At 47.6% G+C, this 13,714-nt stretch overlaps 1 protein-coding gene across 7 annotated transcripts in view; it reads right to left on the bottom strand.

Annotated features, from left to right (window-relative positions):
- The window catches only part of MEGF6 (multiple EGF like domains 6), a 147,574-nt gene that overhangs the window by 9,483 nt on the left and 124,377 nt on the right, over nt 1-13,714 (bottom strand). For 5 of the 7 annotated variants that reach the window (XM_009671624.2, XM_068915702.1, XM_068915703.1 and 2 more), the window contains 9 exons: nt 13,002-13,127; nt 10,533-10,664; nt 9,945-10,073; nt 9,403-9,534; nt 8,883-9,011; nt 7,992-8,120; nt 6,541-6,669; nt 4,315-4,443; nt 3,965-4,093 (listed from right to left, as the gene is read on the bottom strand). In XM_009671624.2, the coding sequence (XP_009669919.2) occupies nt 3,965-4,093; nt 4,315-4,443; nt 6,541-6,669; nt 7,992-8,120; nt 8,883-9,011; nt 9,403-9,534; nt 9,945-10,073; nt 10,533-10,664; nt 13,002-13,127 (1,164 nt within the window). Of the gene's footprint in view, nt 1-3,964; nt 4,094-4,314; nt 4,444-6,540; nt 6,696-7,991; nt 8,121-8,882; nt 9,012-9,402; nt 9,535-9,944; nt 10,074-10,532; nt 10,665-13,001; nt 13,128-13,714 lie in introns of all 7 variants that reach the window. The other 2 variants (XM_068915706.1, XM_068915707.1) reach the window with 1 other exon arrangement.

Below are 13,714 nucleotides of genomic sequence, written 5' to 3'. Positions count from 1 at the left end.
GGTATTACTGTGCTGGAGAGCGGTGCAGCTGGAGCGACCAGCACACTCTTGTCTTCGTTTCGGTGGGGACAGGCAGGACCAGCCAGCCAGCTCTGGTGGCTGCAATCCTTCGCTCAGCCCACAACAGGGACGGCATGGGGAAACAGCTGTGTGGCTTAGGGGTTTCAGTTGCGATCTGGAAGCATGCCACCAACTCCCACTGCTTTTAGGACTGTGAGTGTCTAAGCACCATCACCAACCAAACTCTGGATTCTCTGCTGAGACCATCACCCCGGGCTAACCAAGATGAACTGTCCTGGCTGCTCATATGCCATGGTACAAAGCTGTCAACTAGGAACAAGCTCATGTCAAAGACGCCATCAGATAGCCTCCAGACAGTAAAACCAGTGCTCCTCAAGGTGCAAGAGAGTGAAGCACTGGAGCTCACCAGCTGTGCCTAAACTGCAAGCCTGGAACCCCAGGGCGCGCTCCAAAGCCGTGTCCTCTGCCCCAAGCCGCGCATTGAGAAGGCCCTGGCACACATCCCCACTGCTTTCCTGCCACGACGAGGTTTCTCCCAGCTGGGTCTGTGCATTTGGTGCACGCAGAGGTCACCAGCTGCCAGGAAGCTCTTCGCTCTCCCCAGCAGCAAGCCTCAGAGCCACCGTGCACAGGAGAGCCTGTTCCCTTCATCTTGCTTTGTGATTCCTGCTACTGATCAGCTTGTTTTAATGAGGCCTTCCTTCTCCCCTGCTCCTGAATCTTCTACTTGGCTAGCAGGCTCATAAAGGCTGTAGTATCAAATTCAGCCCCAAAGGAGCAGAACCACTACCGACATTCATGGAGTTCTGCACACTTGCCTCAAGGGTGAACTTGGCACAACCTGCTGAAATCGTGACATCCCTGTTGTCTTTGAGACAGGTTAGATGACGTCAGAAGCTTTACAGGAGTGCAGAGGCAAAACTAAACTAGGTACTAGGGAGGAAAGAGTTTAGCCATGCAAGAGAGAGGAAAAGGAAGTTGCGAACAAAGCAAACTGGTCTTTGTGTAAATACTGTCTCATGCCTAATTTGGTGGAAAGTCTCTAACTGTGCCAAATGTTTTCGGAGTGTTACTTCTGGCACTGTTTGATGAGAGCTGGGTGCCAGCATAACATATTCTCAGTCATGGCTGCAATGGTTTAGTTTTGCTGTGGCTTCTGTTGTCAGAGAAGTACCTGGTTTCTAAAGCAGATGCAAACCAGAATGCAGTACCAGAATTATACAGCAGTTAGCGCTACAGGCACAAAACCTATGAGGCTAATTTGCAGTTCTGCATCATGAGTGAGTGTAAAAATTCCATAACTTCTTGTACAACTGTCAAAACAGGTTTCTTGTCTGTGCAAGAGCCTAGTTTGCATATGCAATTGTGATGGGAGTATGGTTGCACAGTGCACACAGCTAGGCAGATATTTGCACATACACACATTTTGAAACATAGCCCTTTAGGAAGCCAAATACAGGACTCTAGTTTTTGTTAAAAAATGGTACACTGTTGCTGAGTTGTGGGGTGGGGAGGTGTTTCATTTTATCCAAAAGAAATTATAAAAGTGAAACTCCGCCGATGTGGTCGGCGCAAGCAGCTCTGGGCAGGATGACGTAGGAAAAGTCCCTGTGCAGTGCAGTGTCACTGCAAATTGCCATTCTGGTTATGATGGCCAGAATCCTAGCAGCACTGGGAAACCAAAAACGCCCTGAAAGCCAGCCTTTGTAATTGCAGCCCTGGCAGTTTAAAGCTGACTTGAGAAAAGGGACCTCCCTAAGAGGATGATTCCAGGCATAGGGTTTTGAGAGCATGTGGCATCAAGCTGGGGTGTGATGATGTGCGCTGAGGCTGACTTCAATAGGCAGAGAGAACCACAGGGCTTGCTTTTGGACAGTAAAGTGAGACGAGGGGTGTTACAGGTCCCAAAGCTGCCCGGAGCTGTCCCAAACCTCCGTACGGCACAGAGCTGCTGGCCAAGGTCCAAAGCAAACCCCATGTAGCGAGCAGGCTCTACGTGGCAAGCTCTGGGAGTTCTGCAATCTGAGTTTGACTCTGTGGCTAAATCTCTCCTGTCCAGTCAAACTGGCAGGATAAAGAGGACCACCCCATGGCACCGCCACTACTGATGTGCATCATGATTTCAACACGGACATACTCTGGAACAACGGCAACAGACAAAATGCAAACCTTCAGCCTGCCAGAGCATCTCAGCAGCCGAGCTCACTTGCACTTTGCTGAACGCTCCATATCTTACTTGAAGGAGGTAAGAGGTAAGAGGCTTTTGAAACTTTGGCTCCACCTAGGAGCCAAAACACCTAAGAGTTTTCAGATCTGATATCTCAGGAAAATTTATCTTGCACTTTTCACAAATCCCAAAGAACACTTGAGCGTTGGGATAGCCAGAGTAGAAAAAAAAACTGCTTAGTAATGGTTAAATTATTAAAACTATAAAAAAGCAGAAACTGAGGGATTTAGCGAATGGGATCAAGAACTAGCACAATCCTGGACCATGATCTCCAAGCAGAGAGAGGGCCATTCTCTCAAGAGGGTGTACTTGGTTCAGAATAAGGACACACAGGCAACCTCCTATTGCTGGAATCTGGGCAACAGCAGTAGCGTGTGGTTGCTGCATGCACTGCTGCAGCTGGTCAGCACAGGATTTGGGAGTTGGTCAGGAGCTTAAATACTGTACAGCTCGGACTGACAGCTGTGCCACAGAACCTGCACTGCTACCGCTTTCAATGCTAGATTTGATATCACATTTTTGATTGCAGGATGGACACACTCTCAAAGGGTTGAAGAAAGGACCCAGGAAGAATTTTAACATTTCTCAGCTTTGCAAAGCTTTGAAACAGTGTTTGAAAGTTGCTTGCTCTTCATTCCAGATCAGGAAATGCTCTAAAAACTTCACGTTACAAGTCACAGTCCTGCTCTAGCTAGTGAGTTCTCGACCTAGGTGGCAAACCAGAGAACAACAGCAACAAAGCCCTGATGCAAAAAAAAAAAAAAAATCTCCAAAGGAAGACATTCCCAGGCAAGAAACTTGAGAGCACCTTGATGTGCCGGATGGCAGACTGCAGTGGGGAGCTCACTTATGACAAGTAATGTCACCAAAGATGTGCCTTTTACATTGCAATATGAAGAATATACCAGCCTGAGGTGTCACGACCTGTGAAAGAGGAAGAAGCTAGTGGATCCCTTCTCGGTGGTCTGATACTTGATCAGCTCTTGGCTGCTGCTTTTAATAAGGCCAACAGCCTTTTCAGCACTTCCTCATAGCAAAGGGATTGCCAGGGTATGCGTTACATTTAAAGATACGGGGAACATAACAGTCTGTAGAATGACAGATATAATTATTGGCTGGGGCTTAGGACCAAAGCCAGGCATTTTGGGTCAGTGCAATCAGGCCAGATGCAGGTAAGTGTAGAAGCAAGAACATACAGGAGATGATCTCCAGCTACTGTTAAAATAAACGACCTTTTGGTTTTACTGCATTGGCTTCCGTGTCAGACAGGTACCGGGGGTACCTGCTGCGATGCGTTGCATCCCTGAGCGGAGCCTGTGGCCCCGCACTCATGCCTGGGAGCAGGGCAGCGGCCTCAGGCCCCGGCGCCTGGGGGAGCCTACCCCTCTCCTGCTGGCACCGTCCAGAGTGGTTGTGCAGCCCCTCTATGTACCTTTGCCTCTAGTCTACTTTGCCTTTGCCTTACTACCTTTGCCTTACTCTAGCATTTCTGAGTGCCTCTAGAGCAGCCCTCAAAGGAAAGTAGAAAGCACAGCAATGGGAAAACTAGTCTACACAGCCCAAACCACAGCACCTACAAGCTCTCCTCTGAGCGTGGAAATCCAAATTGTATGTCTTTACTTAAAAATTCCCTGGCATTTAGAACAGACTTGTAAAGCACCAGGTCACTCTTCCAGAATGAGGTGGCCATCTGGAGGACGTGTGTGCCCCACTTACGGCTTTCGCACTTCTCGCCGGTCCATCCGGGCGGGCAGAGGCAGTGCCCCTTCCAGCGGTCGCACCACCCGCCGTGCTGGCACTCGCAGCTCCGCCGGCAGTCCGCCCCGTACTGCCCCTGCGCGCACTCTACGAGGAAGCACAGGGCAGGAATGTAACCCTCACGTCCACACACAGGAAGACACACGCACGAGGACAGTCAATCGATAGGATGGGTTTTAGTCAGTCATGGGCACACATCCCCAGCTGCAGTATATGCCATTCCCCAGCTTTCAGAGAAAACGTTTTCAAAATGGGACAGCTTTGTGCCAGAGCCCACTTCTGAGCGCTGCCAGCCGCACCTTACTTACCCAGCTCGCAGGCCAGTCCTGTCCACCCTTCGGGGCAGGCACAGTGCCCTGTGACGGGGTCACACCTTCCACCGTTTTGGCAGAGACACTGCTGGAGGCAGTTCGTTCCATAGAAACCAGCTGGACACACTGAGGGAAAATTGGTCCAAACAGCCAAGTCAGAAAACAGCTCCTGGCACTGCCTGCCATGTGCAAACACCAAGCCTTTGATAGCACACCAAGGGAGCAGGTGGACAGCCTGATAGAAAATGAAGCCATTATTGTCTGCAGTGAGAGGCAGGGAAGGAGCTAATGACCCTCGGAGGCTGCTTAGCTGCCCACACAGAGAGCTCGGGTATTTTACCATGCTCAGGAAGGAGGCGTTGATGCCACAGGTGACTGGGTGGAAAGTGGAACAAAAAAACCCCAAACCTAAACCAAACGCAACCCCCACCCCAACCCAGCACAGAGCAGACTGAGTAATTGAATACAGGATGAACCCTGTAGCTATACGTATTATCTGTAATTAAACCCGAGTGGGTGTTGCTGGAAAAAATAGCTAAGCTTTTGAGTATGTATCACAGGTACAGAAAACATTCTGTAACTTTCAAGCCCCTCTCAGAGGTTGCCCAGCCTCTGTGAGCCCTTCGGCAGCTTTGCGGTGGTGCTGGTGGCACCGAACAGCCCCGAGCTGGACACTTCCAGCGGCTGCAAGCGCAGCCACAACCAGCAGCGGCTGCAGCTCCTGGCTCTGCCGCCAGAGAGACTAATGATGATCACAGCATGAGTGTATGCCAGACTTCTTTGCCTCAGTATTTTCCCCTGCTCAAACTTTCGCTATGAAGCTTACTGCTTTCTGAAAGGAAAGCCAGGGGAAGAACGGTGTAGCTAGCGGAGCAGCCAGAAAGAGAAACGGTGTCCTCAACAGCTTGCTTGCAGAAACCTAGCCCAGACTACTTTCCTCTGCGGCGCCCTTTGGCAGTGAAATGGAAGATCAGCAACAAAGCTTTTGCCCTGCCCCATCTGCTCTGGCTTCCAAATCATTTTGGGAGGCTTCTCTAGTTAGGAAGTGCCACCCTAAGAAAATGCTGAAAGACCCAACACAGTGATAAGGGAAGGGAAGGGAGGAAGGGGAGAGGTACCGAAAACCTGTCACGCTGCTAAGGAAGCTCAGGGAGGTCCCACAGAGGTGGCAGTAAGCAAGCTGCAGCGCTGGAGATTTACACCCTCTGGAACAAAGAGGGTGGTTTTGGCTCAGCTACCAAGCTACATGCTTTTCAATTCCCTCACCGTCTAAACAAAGCTTGGCAAAAGGTTGCTATGAACCTGGCTTTTTCAAAGGCCATATGAAGGGGTCTTTCATAACAGCAAACTTGGATGACATGAACTAAACAGTGAACTCCACTTGGCCTGTATTTTCCTGTGTTTGCTTTCCCATTAGTGAAGGGATTTGTGTTCACTTTCCTCGTCCTGCAGGGAGGTTCACAACCCTGTGTGAGCTGGGAAGTCCCAAACCAGGACATACTGCAGACCTGCCAGGCCCAGTTATGGCTAGCAGGTAGGTAAGCAGAGACAGAATACAAACTTTAGAACCTGTGCTCCTATTTTGGGGAAACTTCCTTAAAGTTTAAGAGGCCAGTAGAAGAGTCACTTAGTGAAACAGAATTTAAACAACCCATCAGTGTGTCTGATATCTTTGGCGGTAGCAAATATAGAAAACAAAAAAACGTCGGGTGAGTCAGCAGCCATGAAAAACGCTCAGTTGGTAATCGATGACTTCAGTCCTGAGTTGCAGAACATCCTCAACTTCTAGACCCAGGTAGCACCACTGCTTAGCAGGCAAAAAGCATTTAAGCACGCAAGTAACCGTTGTCGTCTGCACAATTTCATTGAGCTTGCTTGAAAGCATTGCTGGCTTAGTGCCTGCATGCTCAGTGCAGTGGAAGATGAAGCCTTATTCTATGTGTTGCTACAAACTGCAAGTCAAGCAATTTCTGGTGCTCTTGGAGAGGGTAACCTTTTGACTTCTGTCTTTATGAATGAATTAGTAAGTGCTGCACAACTAAGAATGATATTATTTGCAGTCTTGTCCTGCTATCATACTGCCTCAGCTCTTGGGAGGTGCCAGCCTATTGAAAACTCTGACCCATCCAGAAAAATGGCATTTTTAGTGTACATTGGCACAGTTTTCCCTCAGGCCGAGCAGGCAGACAATCTGGATTATCAAGTGACATTAAGCTGTGTTACCTTGCTGGCATGTGAGTCCTGTCCATCCAGCCGCACAGAGACATTGGCCACTAACATGGTCACAGGTAGCGTTATTGGAACAGTTGCACGTCTGACTGCAGTTCTCACCGTAACTGTTCTCCTGGCATGCTTCATGGAATCAGAAGTAGGCATAACTGTTAGATAATAGGTATTAATTACATCATCCAGACTCCTGCTAATGATCCAAAATGCACTTGTCTGGAAGAAGAACCAACAACCAGACTGACCCAAAATGGTGCCTGGCAAAGTTGGAATGGTTGTGTAAGTTGTTTTTTATGGTGTCCTGGAGAAATAACAACTGTATCCTACATAGGGCTGACACTGATACAACCGTACACACACAAGCACTGTTGTTACATCAGCTTATCTACTAGGAAACTGTTTTGCCCCAGCCCTAGTTACATGCAGCAACAGCTGCTCAGACAGAGAGCCATTCAAATCTTCTGGAAGTAACCCCCCCCAGACAGAGAATATTTGTCAAAAGAGTCCCCTAAGGCTGGGAAGTCTGCTTCAGATAAACACTGAGCAGTCCAGGTCCAAAGCACCTCTGAACTGTTTTAGCCTATAAAACTTGAATAAGAAGCTTGTAAGAATAGACTCTTCTGAGATTTTCTGGTATTTCCTCCTTGGCGTCATAAGAGATGCAGCACAAAAAATTGCCCGTCTTGGCACTTACATTTCTGGACTTGGCCAGAATCTGGCGGTATTAGGCAAATGTAAAAAGAGATGTAAAAATGACAAAAGCTAAGTCAGCATTTTAGTGTCTCCCTCAGGGCTGAAGTTATATAAGACAGTGGGGCTCACCCTTTGTACTTGGCAGTGCTAATCTTAGCAACAAAAAATACAATTAAATAAAAGCACATAAACTAAAATATGCAAGCAACCCTGTAGAGGGAAAACAAGCAGGGCGATAGGAGACTGTGATGTCTGCTTACAATCCAGTTTCTACTGGACACATGTACATTATAAATGTATGCACACACACACACATACACACGGTCTCGACTACAGTTGAGTTGTTAGAAGAGGCCGTGTGAAGATTTGCCCATTTATGCAATCTGCAGAACTCCAGACTCCTCTTCGAGGACACTCTAGATGAAGGGGCAAAGCCAGTTCCCTCTGCTGGTCCATGTACTTGCTGGTCCTTTTGCAAGAATGTTCTGAATGTAACATTAAACAAGTTACGTCTACAAACACATGCTGTCTGGCCCCTCTCGGAAACCAAATTCTTCTCTGCAGCTCAGAATTAACTTCTACACACAGAAAATTACATGTGGGGAATAAAGACCTAAACCTCCAGTCTCAATGATCTAGTAGCAAGCGAGACAGACAAGGCTCCCACGCGCTTTCTTGAGAGCCGGGTTTTTGACTAGCTCTACCATCAGATGCACCTTAGCTGGATGAGAGCGCAAGGCCAAAGCGACACCTACTCTGGTTACAGCTGGGGCCAGCCCAGCCTGGAGGGCAGTGGCACTGGCCTGTTGCGTGGTCACAGTGGGCTCCATTCAGACATTTGCAGGTTTCCTGACACTCTAGTCCATAAAATCCATCTGGACAGGCTGTGAAAAACAAAAAAGAAAAGCCCACCCAAATGTCTTTCTTTATAAATGTCAGTCTGTACAGAGGCTGGGAAATTTCCCAACAAGGAGGAGATACTGCTCAGTAGCTTTTTTGCTGATAAAATGCTGTGCAAACGTGACAACGTTGTAAATCACTTGTTTCCCTGACAAGGCAGCAGAATATTAGATGCATGTTCCTTATGGGAATTCAAGGCCCACAACAAAGTTCTGCTGGATAAGAACAGCAATGGCACTAGGTTTCTGTCCACCAGGAGATGACCAGTTTGCTAAGTGGGCTGCAGTGACCCCTTTAATAAGCACCCTGGTACTTGGAGGACATGGGCGTGTTTGTGTGGACTTTGAAGGCATTCTGCCTTCGGAGACTTGGCCTGCGGTGTGCCTCAGCTAGCAGAGTTTGTCTTAGCACTGCATTCTCACTACCAGGCGGCAGCTGCAGTAAAAAGCCAAGGCAAGTAATCAGGGTTTCTGCTCGAGCATAATGGAAAAGCAAGTGTAACAGCTAAGCTAACCAAGGCAACTGTGCACATACTCCTTGCTTACAGGTTGTTATTACTTTTTCCTAGACCTTTTCTCTTCAGAGTTAGAATCCAAGGAGAGAATTAGCAGCTTATGGCTATGCAGTTCTCCCCATTACCATCCAGATGCGTTCTCTCAAACAAGGAGCACAGATCCCATTGCCAAGGAGATGTGATATGTGAGAGAGTTTTACAGCTTCCAGTTCCCCCAGCAAAGGATACTTACTGTGCTCACAGAACGTGCCTCTCCAGCCTGAGCTGCAAGTACATGCGCCGCTGACGTGGTCACACATAGCCGCATTGTCACATTGACACTGCTGTTGGCAGTTCAGTCCAAACCATCCTTCTGGACACTCTAGCAAGCAGAAGCAAAAAAGGTTGAGGAGCCTGTCTTTTCCCAGCTTCTCCAGGAAGCTATGCTAAGGCAGGAGCTCAGGCTCTGAGTGGAAATAATAGGATTTGGGCTCTATCCTACTCTTTACAAGTGAGTATCTATGTCACCAAATCACCCATGAGAGCAGGATTGTACTGGCAACATCACAGATTGGGCATAGGAACTGAATTTCTGCTGTTGAACTGAGGAACTAATGCTGGTGAAAGCTGTGCTACGGATTTCTCTGGTATCTTTACAGTGTAAAGGCAAAAGTCTGCTGGACTGCCTATCCAATGCCTTTCCCCTGCAAAGCAAACCTGTATAATTCGACTTGGCTTAAAGCTGACATGAACAGCTTGTTGGCAGCACTCACTCTTATCACAGTGGATTCCTGTGTAACCAGCTTCACAGATGCACTGCCCTGTCACCATACTGCAGCTCCCATCACTGTTGCTGCAGTTGCAAGCGTTAGCACAGTCCGGGCCCCAGCGACCTGTGTCACAGGCTGAAAGAGAGGAACGAACATATTCTTAATGCCGTGCTTAGCTTCCCAGGTGAGCAAAGGTACAGGAACAGCTCTTCTGTCTCCTCAGGGTATTACTTCCACTGAATAAAACTGCTCGCATCGGCAGTAGGAGAAACATGGCTGTAGGTTCTCAGGAAATGCAGTGGGGACAGCGAGAGTTTCTGCTACTTTAGTACATTTTTTCATGTGAATTTATTCTGCAAGCAAACCCACTACAGAAAGGAAAACAGAACTGGGAGGCACTGGCAAAAGCAGAGAAGCTTAAAGGATTTTGCAGAGATTTTTCTGTCAGAGGCACAGCACAGAGACGATGATGAACTGAATCACAGCGTAGCTTTACACAGGTCCGTCTTCTATGAGCAATGCTTAATAAACAGAGGGTACAATACCTCTTCTGCAGTTATACCCTGTCCAGCCAGGTGCACAGCTACACTTCCCTGTCACAGGATGACAATGTCCATCATTCCCACAGCTGCATCTCTGCTGGCAGTCTGCACCGAACCACCCAGGTGGACACACTGCCAAGGTAAACATATACTAACTGCAAACTGTTGCTGGGACGCTGGTGCAACAGCTTCATTCCTGACAAACCTTATGCGTACTAGAGTGTGGTTCTCCAGAGCGGTCATGGGCACAGGCGCTCCTTGTCTGAGCACTGATGCTCAGTTCTGGGCTGAATGGGCATAAGTACGTAAGGATTTATGTCCCTTTCTTATGATGGAAAAGGTACCCATAGGAGCATAGGACTAGAAGGATCTCAAGGGACAAACCCAGTCCGCACCCCAAGGCCTGAGGCAATGCACTGCGGTGTGGGAGCACACAACGCTAAGCACTGTTCTGAGGACTGTGTTGGTGACTGATGGGTAACCAAATGCTCTCCTCACTACCGCACACTGCAAGCTAACCTAAGGGAATCATCATCCCAGTTGAACACAGCCATTCAGTCGTGACGAGCCCGGCTGGTGCACAGCACTCACCATCCTGGCAGCGACTGCCAGTGTATCCCGGTGGGCACACACACCTCCCTGTGGCAGGATGGCAGCTGGCGTTGTTAGCACACTCAGGACAGATCTCCTGGCAGCCCAGTCCCCAGTGACCATCAGGGCAAGCTGGAGCACAGGCAGAGACAGAGGACAGTCAGCTCATCACTCTAGTTCAAAGCGTACTTAGCAGAGCAAAAGCTGCCAACCTGAAAAGCCCTGGAGGATGAGGGTTGTCTTAATCCCTAGAGCAGCAGCAGCAGCAGGGCAAGCTCCCCTCTACTGCCCCAAGCAGGTGCTGCAAAGGCCACCACTGAGGACCTGCAGGGGAGCATGAGGACAGGCACAAGCACCAACAGCAGTGCAGACCCTGGGCCAGGACAGCCCAAGAGTTGCTGCTGCTGCTCTTCGTGCGGACAAAAACAAAAGCTAAAAAGCTCTTCAACACCCATATCATCCTAAAATCTGTGTAGGGGTTCTTTTTTTTTTTTCTTAGCACAAAGAAATCTGGAAGAAACCTAAGAGACAAGTTTCCACGACTGGTCCTATATGACCCCCTAGCTGGTCCTATATGACCCAAGTGAAGCTTGGGTGCTTTCAGCCCTGTCCTCTTTCAGCTGAGCGCAGTTGGGTGTAGACAAGACATACTTACCAGCTGCTGGGGCCACTTACGTAACAGTCTTTACAAATTTTGTCATCTTGCACGGTTCCTGTCTGTCTGAAACACTGCTCTCTTAGCAGCCAAAAAAGTTCCTTCTGTTCTGTCTGAATAAAGGAGGCAAAGCTTTTCCATACCCGGGACCAAAAGCATGCATATTATCTCCAGAGTGTCCATTGATGCCTTGCAAATTGGAAATGCTAATCAAGCCTGCTTTGTCCTTTATGGGCAGTGGATCAGTTCAGTGTGACTCCTTGACCAGAGTCAAGTAAATGGCATAGCGTCTCAACCACCAAGCTACCTCTGATAGGCATCTTGCATAGTGTTCTCCACAAAGTAAAACCATTCATCTATGGCCAAGGAATTTTAGTGGCAATACTTCAGGTACAATTAGAAAGCTGGCATAGGACTTCTACAGTTCAGGCTCCTAAACTTTCTGGACTTTTGACCTTTGTCATTTGTTGCCAACCACCATGCACTATTGTCATCAAGCTTCTAATTAAACATAATTATGTAGCATAAGCTACATAATTCTGCAGACTAGCTGTGGAACATTTCCCTTGTGGATATCCAGTAGTCAATGGGCCACAATTTGGGAATTACTACCTTGAGAGCCCTCTGGAGACCCAAGGCATATGGAAATGTACTGCTGATTAAGGTGCTGAAAAACCATGGTGCAGTACATGAGCTGACGCTCAAGGGGAGCAAAGGAAGAACAGCATTACGACAGCCTGGAAACACCCTGGGTACATAGAGGGCACATGGGAGCCTGAACCTTCAAGGAAGATGCACAGCGTCATCTCCCACTCTTTCTAAAAGTTCAGTGCCAACTGATGATGGTGCCTAAAACACTGCAGAGGTGAGGTAGTTCTGGGAGCCATTCTGGATCACGTACTAGAGGTAAGACTTAAGTGTCTATTTCGTCGTGCACTGAAATGGGCTCCCTTTCCTGTCAGTGCTTTATGCAAAACATACCCTTTTGTTTGGGAATACCTGGCCACCAGTAAGGACAATATTGTTTTGTTTGTTTTATAAATAGCATGTAAGTCTTCAGTAAGCGCTAACCTGATCTCATTCCAGTATTTCCATGTCAATTTTGGATTTGTATCTACTTCTGGTAAGCTACAACTGCTCCTTGCAGGAAATGGTGTTTCTGGCAAAGAGTCCTTATAGATGCCGTCACTCTGCTAGACAGCACATTATTCAGCGTTTCCAAGGTCTGCCTTTAGTTGCAAAAGGGAAGCAAAAGGCTAAGACCTGATAAAGCCGGGATAAGAATCCTTGTTTAACTGCTCCAGGGCCTTGAAAGAAGTCAGTTCCAAATATAGAGAAAGTACTGTGCGTGTGCATTTTTATTGTCAAACTCTAGAACCAAGCATTATATATGACTAATATCTTCTAGCTGCTGTAATACTACATGACTGTGAAAAAGTATAGGTTTTTAATTTAGGATTCTCTAGTTTTCCAGCAGTTAAAGAGTAATATAGTGAAGTCAATGAAAAATATATATCTGTAAAGAAAGACTCCTTACCTATGTTTAAGGACAGCAATAACTGAAAATATCTTTATTCATTGCATATGTTGTTTGCTTACGTGTTTGTACTTCATTCAGCTTCAACAACAGAGCTAAGCTAGCTGATTCTCCTGTTTAAGACTTAAGATCTAAAGTTGCATTTTTTTTCTAAATTTCCATGAAGATGATTCCAATTGCACTAGATGTTTTTAAAATTGACTTTAACAAAAGTAAAAGAAGCAATTGCATGTCTAAATCCCTAGCCTCAGCTCATCTGTTCCTATTGCTTTCTCACCTTGTCCGCAATCATGTCCTGTCCAGCCTGGCAAACAGATGCACTTGCCAGTGGTGCGGTCACAGGGAGATCCCCCACATGAACAGGAGAGCAGACAGTCAACTCCAAACCTTCCTTCTGGGCATTCTGCATGTAGAAGAGCAGCGTTAACATTGTGGGTTACTGAGACACAGCTTCCAAGAGAATATTCTCAGGCAATTACTGATCAGATCCTGCACGCCAAAAGGAGAAACCTTTGATTCCATGAGGAAATTACAGTTGTTAAAGGTTTATGTAATGCAAGGAAGACTGTGCTAACAGGCCCAGATGTGACCACTCTGTTATCCACACTGGTCACCGTATTTCCTCGCAGGGAGGGGTTCTGGCATTTCATAGCACTACCTTTATTTTTTCTGTTTGAATGTCAGTGCGCTGCTTGTCCTTTCAACAAGTATTCCTCCATACAGCAATGGCTGATCACCTGCCCAGCAGCTGAGGCCAAGCCACTCTCCACTCTATGAACACTATTCTGCAAAAAGGCTGTGCAGCCACTGCCCTTCAGTTGCATTCCTGCATTGCTGCTCCATGGCGGGCAGACAGAGCTAGCAATATTGCCGTGCCACTGCAGGGGCCAATAGCTTGGTAAGCAGGTCATGGAAGAAGCACTTCTGCTCACGCTTTGAGATACACATATTCATCTCACGCGAACTGAACCTGAGCAACTCTGCACTTCA

The sequence above is a fragment of the Struthio camelus genome, chromosome 21 (assembly GCF_040807025.1).
Source record: "Struthio camelus isolate bStrCam1 chromosome 21, bStrCam1.hap1, whole genome shotgun sequence".
Taxonomy (NCBI): Eukaryota; Metazoa; Chordata; class Aves; order Struthioniformes; family Struthionidae; genus Struthio; species Struthio camelus.
The sequence above is the reverse complement of the archived record's forward strand: the minus strand, read 5'-3'. Positions and strand labels throughout refer to the sequence as shown.